This window comes from Pelobates fuscus, chromosome 1 (assembly GCF_036172605.1).
Source record: "Pelobates fuscus isolate aPelFus1 chromosome 1, aPelFus1.pri, whole genome shotgun sequence".
In the NCBI taxonomy this organism is placed as follows: domain Eukaryota; kingdom Metazoa; phylum Chordata; class Amphibia; order Anura; family Pelobatidae; genus Pelobates; species Pelobates fuscus.
In genome coordinates this window covers 142,933,008-142,953,524 of record NC_086317.1, presented here as the reverse complement: position 1 = coordinate 142,953,524, position 20,517 = coordinate 142,933,008, and the positions used below count along the sequence as shown (strand labels likewise).

The 20,517-nt window shown below is 40.9% G+C and overlaps 1 protein-coding gene across 1 annotated transcript in view; it reads left to right on the top strand.

The window, feature by feature from the left end:
• The window catches only part of CAPZA1 (capping actin protein of muscle Z-line subunit alpha 1), a 72,543-nt gene that overhangs the window by 16,961 nt on the left and 35,065 nt on the right, over positions 1-20,517 (top strand). The window contains exons 2-4 of the mRNA XM_063450771.1: positions 11,342-11,405; positions 14,418-14,469; positions 19,708-19,771. Coding sequence (XP_063306841.1) covers positions 11,342-11,405; positions 14,418-14,469; positions 19,708-19,771 — 180 coding nt within the window. The remainder of the gene's footprint in view (positions 1-11,341; positions 11,406-14,417; positions 14,470-19,707; positions 19,772-20,517) is intronic.

Here is a 20,517-nt window from a genome sequence, read left to right as displayed (position 1 = left end):
AGCGAGGCGCTTTGTCTGTCTATACACACTAGCTTACAAATGTTTCTCTATGAGGAAACATTGGATTGGCTGAGATCATCAAGGTATATGGAGGCAGATAAGCAGCACTAAGACCTGTGCGGAGAGGGCAGAAAGGCAAGTAAACCTCATCTTTCAGACACTCACAGTATTTGAACACTATAGCATTAGGAATACATGCTTGCATTCATTATGTTACTGTACCTTTAACCCCTTAAGGACGGCGGGCATGCTATGCCATCCTTGGGGACCCGGCTCTAAATGCCGGCGGGCGGCATAGCATGTCCCAGCAATCCCACGCCGGCAATCACGGTTGGGCAATTTGCCTGCCATGCCAGGGAGTCCCCCTGATGTCGTTCTGGCCCTCCTTGGCCATGCAATCGTGAGGACCTCACAATCACATGGACGGAATAGCTGTCCATAGCAGTGCCAGCAGAGAGAGTCCCTGGAATGACAGGTTGTCCCCCTGCTGCCTTTAAAAAGTAAAAAAAAAGTTAAAACGCAGTTTAAAATAAAAATATATACTTAGAGTTTATATATATATATATATATATATATATATATATATATATATATATATATATATATATATATATATATATATATACACATACATATATATATATATACTAAGTGTATTTTAATATTAATATATGTATGGTGTGTGTGTGTATATATATACTCTGAAGACTTTGCTGAACACAAATATTAGTGATTCAAAACAGTAAAATGTATTACGATGATATCGTCAGTGAAAGTTACATTTTTTGAATTTTTCACACACACATGGCACTTACACTGACAATATAATTGTTGTGATACAGTTTACTGTTTTGAAACACTAATATTTGTGTTCAGCGAAGTCTCCCGAGTATAACAGTACCCCTCATGTACAGGTTTATGGTGTTTTTAAAAGTTAGAGTAAAATATAATGCTTGCGTTTCAGTTTTTTTCACATTGAAATTTGCCAGATTGGTTACGTTGCCTTTGAGACCGTATGGTAGCCCAGGAATGAAAATTACCCCCATGATGGCATACCATTTGCAATAGTAGACAATCCAAGGTATTGCAAATGGGGTATGTCCAGTCTTTTTTAGTAGCCACTTAGTCACACACACTGGCCAAAATTGGCAGTCAAATTAGTTTTTTGCATTTTTCACACACAAACAAATATTAACACTAATTTTGGCCAGTGTTTGTGACCACGTGGCTACTAAAAAAGACTGGAAATAACTAATTTGCAATACCTTGGGTTGTCTACTATTGCCAATGGTATGCCATCATGGGGGTAATTCTCATTCCTGGGCTACCATATGGTCTTAAAGGCAACTTAACCAATCTGGCGAATTTCAATGTGAAAAAACTGAAAATGTAAAATGCTAGATTTGACCCTGTAACTTCCCAAAACACCATAAAACCTGTACAATGTGAGACATTGCTGAATACAAATGTGTATTTTATTGCAGTAAAAGCAAACAGTATTATGACATTCACAGTTAAAATGTCATGTAGAACTAAAAAATAACAATTTCTTATTTTCTCCCATTTTTTTTGTTTTACTCATATTAAATTGTTTCATATGTAAATATTTGATGTTAAATGAAAGCCCTGTTTCCCCTGAATAAAATTATATATAATAAGTGTGGGTGCACTTAATATGAAAGAGGTGAATTACTGTGTGCATTCACTATACCCACACCACACAAACACACGCTGCATTCACTATACCCACACCACACAAACACACGCTGCATTCACTATACCCACACCACACAAACACACGCTGCATTCACTATACCCACACCACACAAAAACACACTGCATTCACTATACCCACACCACACAAACACACACTGCATTCACTATACCCACACCACACAAACACACGCTGCATTCACTATACCCACACCACACAAACACACACTGCATTCACTATACCCACACCACACAAACACACACTGCATTCACTATACCCACACCACACAAACACACACTGCATTCACTATACCCACACCACACAAACACACACTGCATTCACTATACCCACACCACACAAACACACACTGCATTCACTATACCCACACCACACACACACTGCATTCACTATACCCACACTACACACACACACACACACACACACACACACACACACACACACACTGCATTCACTATACCCACACTACACAAACACAGTGAATGCAGTGTGTGTGTGTGTAGTGTGGGTATAGTGAATGCAGTGTGTGTGGGTATAGTGAATGCAGTGTGTGTGTGTGTGTGTGTGTGTAGTGTGGGTATAGTGAATGCAGTGTATGTAGTGTATAGTATTCCCTGGTGGTCCGGTGGCTTGTCAAGTACTGTGGGGGGCCAGCAGCTCCCTTCAGCTCCCTGAGTAAATCTCAGGGCCATTAGTGCTGCACTGAGCGTTGCCATGGTAACCTGTGGCACCGCTCTGTGGCCGCGGGACTCGCGAGATTTGACATGGGAGATGAAGGGAGCTTCTGGGAAGGTAAGTAACCACTTGCTGCTGGCCCCCCAGGACCGCCAGCCTTGTAATGACCCCGGCGGTCCTAGGAGGTATTATCGGTATCTATATTGTCCGATACCGAAATTGCCGAAAATACAGAATATCTGCCGATAATATCGGTAAAACGGATAATCGGTCGATCCTTGGTATTTTTTTTATATACACCCCTATATATTAACCCTTATATATTAACCCTTAATAGGGAACACATGGGATGGGCAGCAGCATTGTAACAAAGCTGTGTGATACAAAAAGTGGATACAAATGCAGAAAGATAGGTCCTGTGCTCTCTCCCATCACTTTTACTATATATTGGGGCTGATGTTTACTGTAATCTTTGCTGCGGCCCAGTAGTGAGCGCAGGACTAGTGATGTTGCGAACATAAAATTTCGCGAACACGAACTTCCGCAAATGTTCGCGAACGGACGAACCGCCATAGACTTCAATAGGCAGGCGAATTTTAAAACCCACAGGGACTCTTTCTGGCCACAATAGTGATGGAAACGTTTTTTCAAGGGGACTAACACCTGGACTGTGGCATGCCGGAGGGGGATCCATGGCAAAACTCCCATGGAAAATTACATAGCTGATGCAGAGTCTGGTTTTAATCCATAGAGGGCATAAATCACCTAACATTCCTAAATTGTTTGGAATAACGTGCTTTAAAACATCAGGTATGATGATGTATCGATCAGGTAGTGTAAGGGTTACGCCCGCTTCACAGTGACAGACCAAACTCCCCGTTTAACGCACCGCAAATAGTCCATTTGCACAACCGCAAACTCCCCATTTGCAAAACGTTCGTGTGTGGGGGTGCTGGAATGACGTGGGCCAATGGGAGCCTGAATCAACTTTTGGCTCCCACTGCCCCTTTAAGAGCAAACTCGTGTCTCAAGCCGTGCTCCTAGTGCCAAGCAGGCCACGTGACCGATCACTGCGGTCAGTGCACGCGGTTAAGTCAGAAGAGGAGCTCAAGCCGCATGCGGCTCGTGTGGAGGCAGGAGTGAGCCAGGTCGGTCCCAGGATAAGATAAATACAGCCACAACCACTTATCCCAATCACACACCTTTCCTAACGTCCTATCCCATTAAAAGCATATTACCACGTATTTAATAAAACAGACCCCCTACTTCATCCAGGTTACCGATCGATGGTTCGATATTCTGAGCCCTCTCTGATTTACTGTACACGACTATTCGATATTCCCACAAATTTTATATAGCATTTTATGTTTGTTTGAGACCACCTTAAAAATATTGGATATCGCTAAAAATCATGATCACTATATACTTTCTCTACAAACCTCTAAAACAAAACAAACTACTCATCCATCCGCTATACCACTTTATCCCACCTAGAACTAGTGCCCAGTTAAAATACTTGACTCTTACTTACCCACACTCAGTCATGCCACACACATTTCACCACTACTCTCACTGAATCCCTCTGACTATGGCTAAATTCATCTTTTACATCAGAACACTACTCCTAAGATTGGGTTGTATCCATGTCTCGGGTCTTTCATTTAGAATAGATGCAGCTTCGGTCTCCTTCAACACTGATTATTAAAAGATTGGGCAGATGGAAATCCTCAGTCTACAACCGATATATTCCTCATCCTGAGAAAGAAATGAGGAAAGCATTTAAAAGTTTGGCTTTGTAAATTTGATGCAATAAGTGTGTTTTTCTTTAAAACCGTTTCACCCTCTTTGCATGAACCCGATTTACATATATTACTAATGTTTCTGAACATATATATTATATTATTCACTCACTCTCTGGGCCGGCCTAAGACATCATGCTGCCTAGGTCCAACGATAAATGACTATGGGGGATAATGTATAATAAACACAGGTTACTGGCTATGGGGGGGATAATGTATAATAAACACAGGTTACTGGCTATTGGGAGGATAGTGTAATAAACACAGGTTACTGGCTATTGGGAGGATAGTGTAATAAACACAGGTTACTGGCTATGGGGGGATAATGTATAATAAACACAGGTTACTGGCTATGGGGGGGATAATGTATAATAAACACACGTTACTGGCTATGGGGGATAATGTATAATAAACACAGGTTACTGGCTATTGGGAGGATAGTGTAATAAACACAGGTTACTGGCTATTGGGAGGATAGTGTAATAAACACAGGTTACTGGCTATGGGGGGATAATGTATAATAAACACAGGTTACTGGTTGTGGGGGGATAATGTATAATAAACACAGGTTACTGGTTGTGGGGGGATAATGTATAATAAACACAGGTTACTTGCTATGGGGGGATAATGTATAATAAACACAGGTTACTGGCTATGGGGGGGATAATGTATAATAAACACAGGTTACTGGCTATGGGGGGATAATGTATAATAAACACAGGTTACTGGTTGTGGGGGGATAATGTATAATAAACACAGGTTACTTGCTATGGGGGGATAATGTATAATAAACATAAACACAAAAAAAAAAGAGAGCAGCTTCAGAATTAATCTAAATTGTATGCTGTCTAGGAGGTGGGAGGGAGGGTCTGCTGCTGATTAGCTGGAATGTGTCTGCTGACTGTGAGGTACAGGGTCAAAGTTTACTCGATGACGAATAGGGGGCGGACCGAACATCGCATATGTTCGCCATCCGTGGCGAACGCGAACAAGCTATGTTCGCCAGGAACTATTCGCCTGCGAACCGTTCGGGACATCACTACGCAGGACCTTTCTGCATTTGTATCCACTTTTTGTATCACACAGCTTTGTTACAATGCTGCCGCCCATCCCATGTGTTCCCTATTAAGGGGTACTAAATATATAGGGGTGTATATAAAAAATACCCCTTTCTGTCTCATTAGAGATATTTTTGCCAGCGGCTCAAGGAAGCAAGGTGAATGGTTAGAGTTAGGACCCACCTAGGGGGGGTCTGCCTTGACGTTGGCATGTGGGCTTATCCTCTCATGGCCATTAGAGGTAACTAAAAAAACCTCCATTTGTTTTTAAAATACATAGGGATTAAGGAGAGAGCGCAGGTAACTTGTTTTTCTTTAAATTAGGTTAATGCTTTGGTCCCTTACTTTCACTGATATAAACTTTAAAAACATGCACTGTAAGATTAGCTTTATCTGTACAATATTCTAGCAAAATTCCTTTCAAATATATTGCCATAAACTATGAAGAAATATCCCTTTTTATTATACTGATTTCATTAGCCTTTGTGGCATTGTTTTGCAATTGCTGATGTTATCAGTTGCAAGTAAAGTGTTCCTTGCTAGTGTATACAACATTCAATTTTGAGCTGTGTAGATATAACCGGTACATTGCTGGCAAATGCTCAAGGAAATAGATTCATTTTTAAAGATCATTACATTACAGCTGTGAAGCTCAATGTGCAGAATATCTCTATCTGTGTATGTTGAGGAAATGAGAGTTAACATTGTCACAGCAGGGTAGCTAAAGGAAGTTGAATCACATAGATCAGGGGTAGGCAACCTTCGGCTCTACAGATGTTGTGGACTACATCTCCCTTGATGCTTTGCCAGCAATATGGCTGTAAAAGCATTATGGGAGATGTAGTCCAAAACATCTGTAGAGCCGAAGGTTGCCTACCCCTGACATAGATCATCAATATTGCCTGAAATGGTAAAAGAAGAGACATAAAGCCGGAAGTTCCTATAATTCGAGAAGTCAGCTTTGTAGCTGTCTATGCCTCCTCTAAACACATCTGCTGCACAGCCACCCAGACCTAGAATGTCTGTAAAGTTTTGTAACACTGAGGTTGTCTGTAATTTGCCACGTTTTTTTTGTTTTCCTAACAAATGCCCAAGAGCATGATCAAATACTTAACTTTTCTGTTATCGATACGTACAGCAAAACACTTCTTGCACTCATGTTAAAGGCGTCCTCAATGAAAAGTGTCATATCATATCACAAAACATCTCTTGACCCATCCTCCCTTTCTAACTATCGTCCCATATCCCTGCTCCCTTTCTCCTCAAAGCTTCTGGAAAGTCTTGTCGTTACCCGTCTGAATTGCTTCCTTAATTCCAAATCTCTCATTGACCCTCTTCAGTCTGGCTTCCGCCCCCTCTACTCTACTGAGACTGCTCTTATTAAAGTCACTAACGACCTAATCGCAGCTAAATCTAAAGGGCACTACTCTATGCTAATTCTTCTTGGCCTCTCTGCTGCCTTTGACACTGTTGACCATGTTCTCCTTCTCCAAACTCTTCAATCACTCGTTCTCTGTGACACTGTCCTCTTTTGGTTTTCCTCCTATCTCTCCCAACGCTCATTCAGTGTCTCCTTTTCTAATTATACTTCCTCCCTTCGTCCTGTCTCTGTTGGAGTCCCCCAAGGCTCTGTACTTGGTCCCCTTCTATTTTCTCTTTATACTGCCCCTCTTGGCAAACTTATTACCTCATTTGGATTCCAATACACCTGTACGCTGATGACACTGAGATATACCTCTCCTCCCCGGACCTCTCCCCTGCCGTCCTGCAACGTATCACTGCTTGCCTTTCTTCCATCTCTGATTGGATGTAACTCTGTTCTAATAGGTCTTCCCTCAAGTCGTATTGCCCCGCTACAGTCTGTAATGAATGCGGCCTCCAGACTGATTTTTCCTCTCCTGTCGCTCCTCTCATACCTCTCCCCTCTGTCAGTCCTTACATTGGCTTCCTGTATCCTATAGGAGTCAATTCAAGGTACCTATCCACACCTATAAAGCACTGACCAATACTCGCCACTCCTATATTTCTTCACTGATCGCAGGTATGCGCCTTCTCTGTCTCTCCGCTGTGCCCATACAGCCAGTTTATGCTTGCAGGACTTCTCGCGGGTGGCTCCTTTCCTTTGGAATACCTGTATACGACCATCAAGCTCTCCCCTAGTCTTCAATCATTAAAAAAGTGCCTCAAAACCCATCTCTTTAGGAAAGCTTATGGCCTCCCAGGGTAACCTCTACCTCACATACCTGTCCCTTGCTCTCTCCTAAAGGGGAACACTCTATTCTCTCCTCCAGCTCTGCTTCGCTCCACCTTGTTTGATTGCTACCTCCTCTCCTGTTGGCTTTTACACCCCACCTCCTATAGACTGTAAGCTCGTTTGAGCAGGGCCCTCTTCAACCTATTGTTCCTGTAAGTTTTTATAATTGTCTCATTTATTGTTGAATCTCTCCCTTTTATAATATTGTAAAGCGCTACAGAATATGCTGGTGCTATATAAAATACCAGTAATAATAATAATATCATATGAAATTATATCCAATTTTGAAAAAAGTGAGGGAACCATGCCATGATCACCTGGTCCCAAAAGGCATCACTGACTTTCTCCTTATCTTTGCAGAATATATTTGGCAATCAATAATGACCAACAGGTATACCCTCAACTATTGACAGAACTACAACTTTCTTGATGCTGTGCCAGGTGTAAGCTAACAAAGCATCACATGAATTGTAGTTCTGACAGCGGGAATGCAGTCATATGACAAGCCTTGGCATGTACCCTAACCTAGAGCCAAGAGAAGCACCTATTCAGCTATGATAGTTGAATTAGTGACAGTGCTATTTTAATTAATTCACCTCACTTTAATTGGTTGTTTTGGTGGTTTAAAAAAAAAAAAAGAGTTGAAAGGGTTAGCAATGTTCTCCTGTAGGCGGAATGTTTTACAAGATGTCATCTGGAGCCATGCTGTGCATTACCCAGGCTCCATTGCTCTCTCTCCCATGTGTTTTTTCTGAACCCCCCACTGATAGAGTGACACTGTTAAGGTGCAGCATGCTTACGCTGGCATATACTGTAGTGCTAAGAAAAGCATGGGCTGTGGTTTGGGTCCATCTAGGGCAGGAGGGAATGTTACATGGACAGCTACTTAAGTTACCTTGAATGTAAGTTAAATCTGGTATGAATGCAGATGTGACTCTGTAATCACATACAAGCTTACAGTGAAAGTTAACACTATTCAATCCACGATGAGCGAGTGAAGTGTAACGCTTTTCTTTTGCAACTTAGATGAGTTGAGTGGTTTTGTGCAAGGAGATACAAAAGGATTAAGTGGTGAAAAGAAAACTGAGAACATTGAGAATGCAAACGATCTGTATAAGCATTACAGAAAATGTCATGTGGTAGAAACCAGAACACAAATCGGGCTACTTTGTCGTGGCTCTTGCATCATTAATGGCATTGAAATAGTGTGTGTTGTGTATTATACATATTACATGCACACACAAAAATGGCTCTTAACCCCTTAAGGACCAAACTTCTGGAATAAAAGGAAATCATGACATGTCACACATTTCATGTGTCCTTAAGGGGTTAAAGAGTGCCATGTCTTTATTTTTTTTTAAATATATTATTTTGCTTTCTATATTTTTTTTAAAATTAGTTTTTTCATAGTATTTATTTTTAAAACGCCAGCAAATTATTTGCCATTGTAATGTGGTTGAACCAACAATTGTACACCTTTTATCCAAACAGTCTGAACAATCTCACCTGTCAAGTAACACACACTAGTGAGCTTTTCATAGAACTGCACCCAGCGTGTTTTCTTTTTTTTTCTTCTTTTTTTTTCTTTTTGCATCCAATGAAATGTCACTAGTACTAGTGCATGCTTTTATCCACTTGAAAAAAATCGAAACACCTATGCAAGTGAATGGGAGACATTGATGATTCTGGTGTCCTTTCACTCAATGAAATGACCCACTGAAACATTAATAAGCAACCCCTCCTCCCCCCACAGGCAGCCATGTGTACCAGGGATTATAAGATCTCACTGGAAGAAAATAAGAATTGTTGTAAGACAGACATTCATCCCCCCCCCCCCCCCCGTATGAATTGTTTAATTTCTTTCCTACCTATGAACTTATGATGTTAATTCTGAAATCTTCCCCTTCTGAGATGATAAATGATTAAAATAGGCTACTACTTGTTACATTGTATGAGACTGTCTTTCTTGTGATGTCGGTTTATGTGCTTCATTTTAATGAGCTGACTCCATAATGCTTTAACTGGTGAAGTGTACCTATTCTGCAGAGACAATGTTACGAAGGAGTATAGGTCCTATAGCGGATGCCAGATTCGTGATATGGAGAGGCTGACCACAAGTGACAGTCCCAGCAGGGCATTTAAGTGTTAGACTTTCTAAAAATACTTGTTATACTCAAAGGGATTCTCTCGTGCCAGGAAAACAAACCTGTTTCTGGCACTGTAGAATCCTGCAGTGTCCCCCTCCCATCCCCCATCCGATGTCGTTGAAGGGGTTAAAACCCATTCAGTCACTTACCTGTACCTGGTAAACAGCCACTAGAGGAGGACTTAACCCTAGCAGGTAATTATTGTAGTTTATAAAAACTGCGATAATTACAGTTGCAGGGTTAAGGGTGATTGGACCTGGCACCCAAACCACATCAATGGGCTAAGGTGGTCTGGGTGCCTACAGTGTCCGTTAAATATTGGAGTGCGCGTAGTGTTAATGGGATTCTTGTGTTGCATGCAAAATAACAATTTGCCATTCACATTTCACTTTTTTTTTTTCCACTGGCCAACATGCTGTGATATGCCTGCAACTATGATTACCTCTGCAGGGTAATAGTTTTTGTAGGGATGGGGATCCGCATCCTAGGAGGATTTGTAATACTTAGAGACCTGTAGGCTGAAAACACCTGGCATGTTTTAACTGACATTTATGTCAGTCTTCAAACCCTTAAAGAGAGGCACTCTAGGCTAATATTTTCTAATAAACGCTCTGTTCCAGCATGCAGAATGGAGACTATATATTCTTTTTCTTCATAATATTTGGTCTTAAGACACAGACCATGTACATGGACTTTGTGTTCCCTATGTGCTAGCATTTTGGGAAAGTACATGTAAAGATATTGTCAGTATTGGCATATCCATAGAGCATCATACAATCTGGTTATATTTTTCTGATTATTTTGTTTTTGTGTTTTTCAGTTTAAATTGGATGTTGTTTAATAAAATACATTAGCAATTTGCAATATGTGCACTAATCCAAGTTAATTAAACTGTGTCTGCACTTTTTCATGGCAAATATTTTATAAAATACAAAGTTCCGATAGAGGCCTTAATCACATTATTCACAGCATGAGGTTGGCCTGCGTCAGTTAGGCGACATTAAGTCCAGTAAAATTCTGGTCACAGCGCTAGTGGCTATAGAGGCAGTCTTAATGCTGCAATGTAAACTTTGCAGTTTCTCTAAAACTACAATGTTTTAGTTGCCTGGACTAAGTGTGCAAAGATACTGCAGCCAGACCAAATCAGTGACCACAACCTTTTGTTTATCTCGACGACTCGACTGCAGAGCACTAATTAGAAGATCATGTTTAGTTTTTGCTCCAGAACCTTTGGGTGGTAGTTTATTTACTCACTCTGTTATCCAGTTGCATTAGTTTGGTTTTTTACCTGCTCTAGAAATGTGTTCTCAATGTATATTAATGGCCATGCGTAAAGCGTTATTTGTGTTTGCTTAACCCCTTAAGGACCAAACTTCTGGAATAAAAGGGAAGTGTCCTTAAGGGGTTAAAGTTCATTGTCGACTGATTATTCTGTTTTCATTCATTGTCTTCATGAAAACACCCAAGGAAATTTATTTAAAGCTTTAGTCTGATGAGCTGAAATGTGAAAGTGAAAAATAAAGACTAGTATAGTATAGTAAAGTTAGGAGAAAAAATATCTTTCCTACATTCCCAATGTGGCTGTTTTTTGGCAAGTTTGACATACCACCACAAATAACTGTTGGTAAACCTAAAAAAATGAACTCTAATAGACGTCTTATTTTGTTTTTCTGCAGGTGCGCATTGCTGCAAAGTTCATCACCCATGCACCCCCAGGAGAATTCAATGAAGTTTTTAACGGTAAGTGATGCAAATCAAATGTGGGAATTGGCTTAGCAGCTATATTCAATTTTCTCACAGTTTGCTTAGCTGATATTTAATGAATGCTCTCTAACTTCTGGTTGGTTTAACAGAAAAAGTTACAAATATTTATTTGGTATTATATTATATTATATTTTATCATATTATTTAATTAGACAGTCATTTCATTGTATGACCTGCAATAATTGCCCCAGTAACTAGCCCATCACATTTTATTCTGCACACAATACTCTGTACATGCTTATATTAAACTCTATTAAAGGGACACTCCAGTGCCAGGAAAACAAACAGTTTTCCTGGCACTGCAGGTCCCCTCTCCCTCCCACCACCCACCCCATGTTGCTGAAGGGGTGAAAACCCCTTCAGTGACTTACCTGAGACCCCCGCCGATGTCCCTCGGCGGTGGTTTCGGGTCCGCCCACGCTCCTCCCCATCCGGCGGGGGAGACATAATGCGCATGCAATTAGACCTCTTCATAGGAAAGCATTGAAAATGCTTTCAATGCTTTCCTATGGGGAATTGAGCGACGCTGGAGGTCCTCACACAGAGTGAGGGCGTCCAGCGACGCTCTAGCACAGAAAACCTTTGCTAGAAACTAGCAAGTGCCCTCTAGTGACTGTCTAGTAGCCACTAGAGGAGGAGTTAACCATGCAATGTAACTATTGCAGTTTATGAAAACTGCAATATTTACAGCTGCAGGGTTAAGGGTAGTGGGAGTTGGCACCCAGACCACTCCAATGGGCAGAAGTGGTCTGGGTGCCTGGAGTGTCCCATTAACCCCTTAAGGACACATGACATGCGTGACATTTCATGATTCCCTTTTATTCCAGAAGTTTGGTCCTTAAGGGGTTAAATGGTTTAACTCTCTGCATGGTAGCAAGAAATGTATCTGCTTAAAGTGACACCATAGGCACTATAAACAACGGACTCTGTAATTGCTTCATCACATCCAAGCTCCCTGGCACTGTACTTCATTCAGCATTAAACATTTTTTAAGGTTTTAATGCTAAACAAGAGTCCATGGCAGTCCATACTCTCTATGCAGCGTGGGCTAATAATAAAGTATTAGAATGTGCAGAAATGGGCACCTATGATTGAGTGAGAGTGTGAGCTGACTACTTTCTGCTTACTATAGCGCCAATTCCTGGAATGAATTGGTATGTCTAGAATAAAGAGTGTAATAGCAGCCTTGGCTATATCTCTAGTGGGTTATGGCTGTGGATGCCTAGTTAACTTTATTTATTGTTAATCTGCTCGAATATATTTTAACACTGAATGGTCGGACAGTGCCAGAGGACTCGGAGCGCTATAATTAAATCAATAAGATAAAATTGTTATAGTGCTTACAGCGTTTCTTTAAGCACACTGTGCAATAAGGAAAGCTAAAAATATAAACTTGCATGTATTGAGGCTATGTGAGTCTCAAAAAAACGAGATGTGGCTAGCGCTGCTTAAAGGACCACTATAGTGCCAGGAAAACAAACTTGTTTTCCTGGCACTATAGGGTTATTAGGTCCTGCCCTCCCTCCGAGCTGAAAGGGTTTAAAACCCCTTCAGCCACTTATCTTTCTTGGCGCTGGTGACCTCTCCTCCTCCTGCCGCCGTCAGCGCCGAATGCGCATTCACGGCAAGAGCCGCGCGTGCATTCAAACCGCCCATAGGAAAGCATTACTCAATGCTTTCCTATGGACGTCCAGCGTCTTCTCACTGTGATTTTCACAGTGAGAATCTCGGGAAGCGGCCTCTAGTGGCTGTCAGGGAGACAGCCACTAGAGGCTGGGTTAACCCTCCGTGTAAACATAGCAGTTTCTCTGAAACTATTTTCAGCTGCAGGGTTAAAACTAGAGGGGCCTGGCATTCTGACCACTTCATTAAGCTAAAGTGGTCCTTTAACCCCTTAAGGACACATGACGTGTGTGACACGTCATGATTCCATTTTATTCCAGAAGTTTGGTCCTTAAGGGGTTAAACAAAGAGATTTAGATCCTAAATGGCTGTAAATGAAGCTAAAAGTTGTATTTGGTGCTTAGTGTCCCTTTAAACGTTTCTTCTTTTTATTTGTTATGGCGTCCCTCCCAATCCTTTAGCGTGCTTTTAATAGCTTCTTATTCAAGACCTTGATAGTCTTGTATACATTAATTTATTTACATTTAAAATTAAACAATTTAAGGTTTAAAGGACCACTATAGTGCCAGGAAAACATACTCGTTTTCCTGGCACTATAGTGCCCTGCGGGTGCCCCCACCCTCAGGGACCCCCTCCCGCCGGGCTCTGGGGAGAGGAAAAGGGATAAAACTTACCTTTCTCCAGCGCCGGGCGGGCGGAGCTATTCTCCTCCGATCCTCCTCCTCTCCTCCCATTCGGCTGAATGCGCACGCGTGGCAAGAGCTGTGCGCGCATTCAGCCGGTCTTATAGGAAAGCATTATCAATGCTTTCCTATGGACGCTTGCGTGCTCTCACTGTGGTTTTCACAGTGAGAATCACGCAAGCGCCTCTAGCGGCTGTCAATGAGACAGCGACTAGAGGCTTTGAGGGCTGGATTAACCCATTTATAAACATAGCAGTTTCTCTGAAACTGAAAATGGGTTAACCCTAGCTGGACCTGGCACCCAGACCACTTCATTAAGCTGAAGTGGTCTGGGTGGCTAGAGTGGTCCTTTAATGGTGCCATTCCTGCTGCCTTTCTTTTGATTGCTCTCATATTGTGTAGATTTGAACAAGCATTTCTCTCTGTGTTAAGGTTCCTAGTAAGACGAGGAACTAACTGAATAGGACATTTCTTCTGCAAAAATAAATCTGTATTTGAGCATCTCTCACTTGAATTTTTTACATTGGTGCAAAATATTGCATTGATAAGGTTGAGTTGATCAATTCAAATGTCTTCAGAACATAATTTATTTGTAATATTATTATTCTTTATTACTACCAATAAATGTGTCTGATGAATGCACTGCATCTAATCGCGCTGTATTTTGTATTTTATATTGCAGATGTCCGACTACTACTCAACAATGACAATCTGCTCAGAGAGGGTGCAGCACAGTAAGTCTCTTTATACTGTTTTTGTACTATTTTACTGCCTTGCTCTGTTATTTTGATTCCTGCCATCTCTAGAACTCGAGTACTGGCTACATTAAGTAAAGGGTATAGCACATAAAATTATCAAAAAAGTATGTTGTAAGCCCAGTTATCAGGACTAGAATGTGTAAAAAGTAGACATGTACAATTCGTTTAGTTCCGAATGGCAATTCGGACAATCGGATACATCCGAATGTCCAAATAGCTGAATTGTCGAAGTTCCAAAGCACAGTATTGCCCAAGTACTAATATACCCTGTGGAAGAATGAGGAATGTTACACTGTATACAAGTTTAAATAAAAAGTATACAAACATAGCCAAGATTCAGCTGTAAGCATTTGCAACACTTACAACAATCAAGTAACATACATTCATATAAAATGTAAGATACTTAGCCAGTCAATGGAATGACAGAATGAATAAGTAGATAACTCCCTAATTCCCACGGTATTAGGGTGCTATCTACTAAAAGGCTGAAAGACCGAAATTGGTCTTTCAGCCAAACTTACTAATACTAAGTAAAAATTACTTAGTATTAGTAAATTATGCCCCTACTCGCTATACCGCGAGCAGGGGCATGTCTATTAAACAGTGAGCAGCCTGTGGCTGCTCACTGTAAAAAAAACAAAAAAAATTATTAGAATGGGGTGTGGGGGACCTAGCCCTGAACGGTGGATGGGGGCCCTTAATACCAAAAAGGGGTGTGGAGGACCTATTGTCCTCCCGCCCGGCCCCCACCCCTGAGCGGTGGGTGAGAGCCCTAAAAAAATAATGGTGGGTGAGAGCCGTAAAAAACCCAGGCTGAGCTATGCAGGGCGGGGGAAGGCTTATAAAGTGCAATTAGGCTCAGCACTCTGCTTGGTTTAAGCCATCCAATCAGAGTGCTCTGACAGGTAAATGAAGAGACTGACAGGTAAGTCTCTACATTTACCTGTCACAGCACTCTGGTTAGCTTGAAATCTAGCCAATTAGAGTGTTCTGTGTCATTTTACACAGCGTGGGAAAGTTCTTTGGAATTTTCCCACGGTGTGTAATTTGACTCATAACAACACTGGTGGATTGAAAGTAACCAATCAGAGTTATGAGTCACTGTTTATTAGACATGCCCCTACTCGCGGTATAGCGAGTATGGGCAAAATTTACTAATGCTAAGTAATTTTTACTTAGTATTAGTAAATGTAGCTGAAAGACCAATTTAGGTCTTTAAGCCTTTTGGTAGATAACTCCCTAATACCGTGGGAATTAGTGAGTTATTTACTAAGCTACTGCAAGAGAAGTCCCAAAGTTGCTGAAGTTCCGAATTCCCGAATTTCAGAATGCCGAACCTAACCGAAAATTTTCCCCATGCACATCCCTAGTAAAAAGGAAATGAGACTGGTGAGACACAAAGTGCCTTAAAAAATACCTTAGGATAAAGAAAGCAAATGTGCTAAATTGTAAGTAAATATGTGCATTATCAAGGTTAGATAGCCCTCCATCAGCCAGTTCCCAATCTTTCATAACCTAAAAGTCCACAGTAAATATCTAATGGGCTGTCTTCACACTGAGCCTGGTCAATGTGGTACATGAACAAAAGTGCATTAGCATCTTTATTTAGAGCAGTCTGTATTCTTTCATTATATGTAAACCAGTCCAAGATAACACATCTGCCAAAGGCAGGAAACACTTTGTAAAAGAACATCTGGTTGTTCCAAACATTTTTCTCAATATAGTTAGGTTTTTTTTTGTTTTTTTTAAATTCTTTATTTTTGCAGTGCAGATCAAGAATAACATACAAGCGTGAGGTGCCCCAACGGCAATCCTCAAGCAAATGTGTAACATTTAGAACAATGGGGTGAACCTTAACGCATGCACAATTTTATATTTTTAGTCAATACTGTGATAGCTAGAAGTGGAAGCCAAGTAATGATGTTTCAGTAGATAAGCATAAATATGTCACTTTTTCTGTAGTTTACAAGACAGATAAATAGGTAGGGTAGTGTCCTGAGTTTTATAAAAACATAAGGGAATCTTTGTATTGTTCACCGGTAGAATGTTATCTAGTGGGCGTTGAAAGGTAACAAACTGGGCAGGTTATAGTAGCCGAGATTGAACTTAGAGAAATGAATGAGCACAATGTAAGTTTGAGGTGCCATATGCATAAACTGCCCGCTTGATAGTGTTAGGCTACCCTCTTGAGTGTAATATGCAGTTAGGGTTTTTTATGTAGTGGCAGTGGTTGTCTTGTAAATTATAATTGATGCGTCACTGATGTTTGGGTGCTTGTCATATAACCATCTGTGGTCCTGTGCTTTTGTGTCTGTGGCTGAAAGCGATGATGGCTTGTTACAGTATTAGGTTTGTGAAAGACAGTCTAAAGGTAACTGATAAATAATTTGTTCAGAGTTACTACAGAGATCAGTGGTTATACTAGAGCCATCACAGGGTTGTAGGACATGTTGTATAGTGAATTTACACATATATGAGCAGGTTGTCAAGGCCAGGATAACCTTTACTGGCCTGGGAGAATCACACATTTTTTTTTCAATGGCACCCGATCTGTTGTCTGTTTTAAAAGGTGTGTGTACACTAGGGCATTCCCAAGGCAAAATATATAAGCAGGGTTGTGTCAACTGGTTTAGATTGCTGTTAAATAGCGAGGTACAGAAGAGTCTGAGGTTTGTTCCATTTCGCATGGCTTTTAAGCCTGCCTCCATAATAAAGATTAAGAGGTTTAAATATTTATAGTTATGAACCAGTGAAGTGTTTTGCAGAGTGAAATGAATTAATGCATGAACAATTTACGGTGTGTATATATAGCATGTATTGAATTATTGGTTTATGGACACAACATTTTAAGCTTTATCCTTTTTGGTAACCCTAAAAGTTACACACTAACAAAACCATTTGTGGTAAGTGTTTTGTTTTGTGTTGTATAACTTTAGTATTTGCGTAACAGCTTTGCATAAACGTGTGTGTGGGTGTGTGTCTCTCTCCTATTATGGTCCACATGGAGCTTAGTTTATCACTCTGAACTCCAAAGCTGTTCACATTGTAGTAGGGAAGGACCAGATGTGATGCTGTGTATCACTTGGTGGGAGCCCAAATGGTGCCATGTTTCTCAAACAGACATCCACTACCACTTGAAAAAGCTGTGTACACAAACCTTTCACTCCTCTCAGATAGCCAAATGCATCTGCTGGTAGCCTGACAATGCCTCAATGTCCACTCTAGCCCTTCTTGTTTTATTTATTATGTGACAAGAACTGAATGTGCTTACATGCCAGTTAAAAACAAAAAAAACAAAAAAAAAATATATCTCTGGTCAATGAATTCTTGGTTCCTACACATTAACTAATATATATGTAGGAACCAAGAATTAATTGAGAGTAATTAAGTCCAAGGATTAACCAGAGAGTAATTAAGTCCAAGGATGAGTTGCAGTCACAAACTGTTACTCTAGTGTTAGTGATACACATAATATATGGTTTCTGTCCCTGTAAAAACTGTTGGGTCACTGACCCTTATCTGCCATGCACATGTTAATGCAGGGTTGACAAATTCCAGGCGATTTGTGTGCCTGTTAAGCTCCTGAGGTGACCGGCTGCCTGAGATTGTTGGTGGGCAGTCTGCTCACGCAGGGCTGAGGCGGGCAGGCAGGTGGACGATCAGCTGTATGAAGGAGGCCGGCCACTGTGCAAGGAAGCGCTCTAAATGAGCACAACTATCATGAGCCTTAGCCAGCATTAAGGGTGCCAAAACATCATTGGGTTTTTTCAAGTTTTACAAGAGTTTAGAAGCTGACTTTTTTTTTCTAAACCCTAACCTACAGCACTAATAGTGAAGCAGATAGTGCTCCAGCTTAGCGAGGGCTGGCACACCTTGAATGAGCGGGGCGGCAGAGAGGGAGCGGTCATCTCCCTGCTCGGCTCCCTTGCGTGCCTTCCAGTGATGCTGGGAGTCTGAATATGATGTCATTCTGACCCCGCCTCACTAAACAGCGCTCTAGGGAGCAGAGCAGTGAGATGACAGCAGCCCCACTGGACCCCAGGGAAAGCTGATCCCACTCAGTTCTCCCAAAGGTAGGGAGGTTGGGTGGATTTAAAATAAAAAAGTAAGGATGTATGTGTGTGTCTGTCTATCAGCGTGTATGTTGCCGCCTCCAATCACAGGTAGAAGGGTTTTTACTCCCCCTTTTCCCACGCCATGCTGGTGACGCCGCGGCTGGCCCCACCTCCATGGCTGAGATCATCAATCTTGACGATCACAGCCAATCCAATGCTTCACATGCTGTGTAATCAACTTTTCCTCATAGAGATGCATTGAATCAATGCATGCTATTGGAAGCATTAACGTAGGTGCTGCACACTGTGCAGGAAGCACTTCTAGAGGCCGTCTGAGTGACTATCACTAGAGGAGTTACCAGACAGCAATGTAAACCCTGCCTCTAGTCTGAAAAGTCAGTGCTAACATTGAAAAGCATGCAGGGACAGTATATAAATTTCAGAACAACTACATTAGGCTGTAATGGTTCTGGTGACTATAGTGTCCCTTTAAGAATTGTATTTGTGATGTTGAAAAATCTGGCTCCTAACTTTTTTTGCAGGCTCCTAGATTTGCAAATTTGCAATCCCTGTGTTAATGGTATGTTTTCTAGCACTACAGTGCTTTAATAGTGCCCTAACAGAATGAAGCAACAGTGGGTTTTTTTCTCCAAGGCCTCCATGTTTTTGTTAAAACAATTCTGCCCATAAAAGCATTTAAGAAGTTTGTAATGAAAATTGTATGCAAAATCTTGCTTTCGTCATATTTAATCTTGATGATTTGCAATAATTATATGCGCATTTCGGGATCCTCCGCTGTTGGATGTTTATACCGTGTAAGCTTTAATAATAATAATAATAAAAAAAAAATTTTTTTTCCTAATTTATAGAAATTATTTCTCAGCAATTTTTTTGCATCGTTGTAAAAATAAATAACTCGCCACCCATCTTTGATTGCTTTAGAATATTTTCAGCAACTTCATTTTTGCTTCTTTTGACATGAGCCTTGTAGAATATATTTCCTCCAAAAGACCAGTAAATGAAAATTGAGATTGAGTTTCCATTTTCCTTTTCAGGCCCTATATTTACACACATGTAAAAAGTGTGAACTTTATTATTTGCAGTGAGCAAATTGTCGTTTGAAATTGACTCAACCTTTTCATTATTTGTTTCCATACAGTGCGTTTGCCCAGTACAACATGGACCAGTTCACTCCTGCAAAGATCGATGGATATGATGAACCAGTAAGCTTCATTGTTGCTACCCTATTAGCTGCTCTTATCTCTCTCAATACTGTTCTCGTGGTATACCCCTACATCCTATTAAAAGGTGTGATATAGTGTAGCAATAGAATGTACACTGGTGCCAAGAAATTTGTTGGAGCCCAATAGCAGCTGCTATCCTATCCTTCTAACTTTCTCCGTTGCAGACATATGATAATTTTTATTGCTAAGTAACGGGAGGGCTTTCACTAGCTGATTTCTTTACGCTCTGTTGGTTTACTTCTAATTAGTGTGCCGTCTATAATTATATTTTCCCTTAAGCACCTGTGCTGGTAGGATCTGGGTTTATTGTCCTGAGACGGCTATGTTTAGGCACACTTCCATTTGATGACAAGCAATGTATTGAGAGTATGAGACTCTCAAAATACCATCTTTGCGTCAGCTTTACTGTAGTGGTTATTGTTTATGACTCGATTTTAAAATCTGGCCATTTTTCACAATATATGCCTTTTTATTTGAAGCTGCTTTCGCCCTGGCTGAGTATAACTTGGCTAGTGTGGCAGTGTCCGTCAAATTGAGCTATTAGAAGTAAAGCTTGCTTTCAGCATAATTATCATTATGTACACAATGAAAGGCATATTCAGACAGGAATATTTGATAAAAAAGAAGTATGGTTTGTAAAATGTTAGTGCCATCCTCAGACTGTACAATCTATGAAGCAGGGTTTTAGCCAGGTGTAACTCACCTCTGCTTACCCTCTGAGTCAA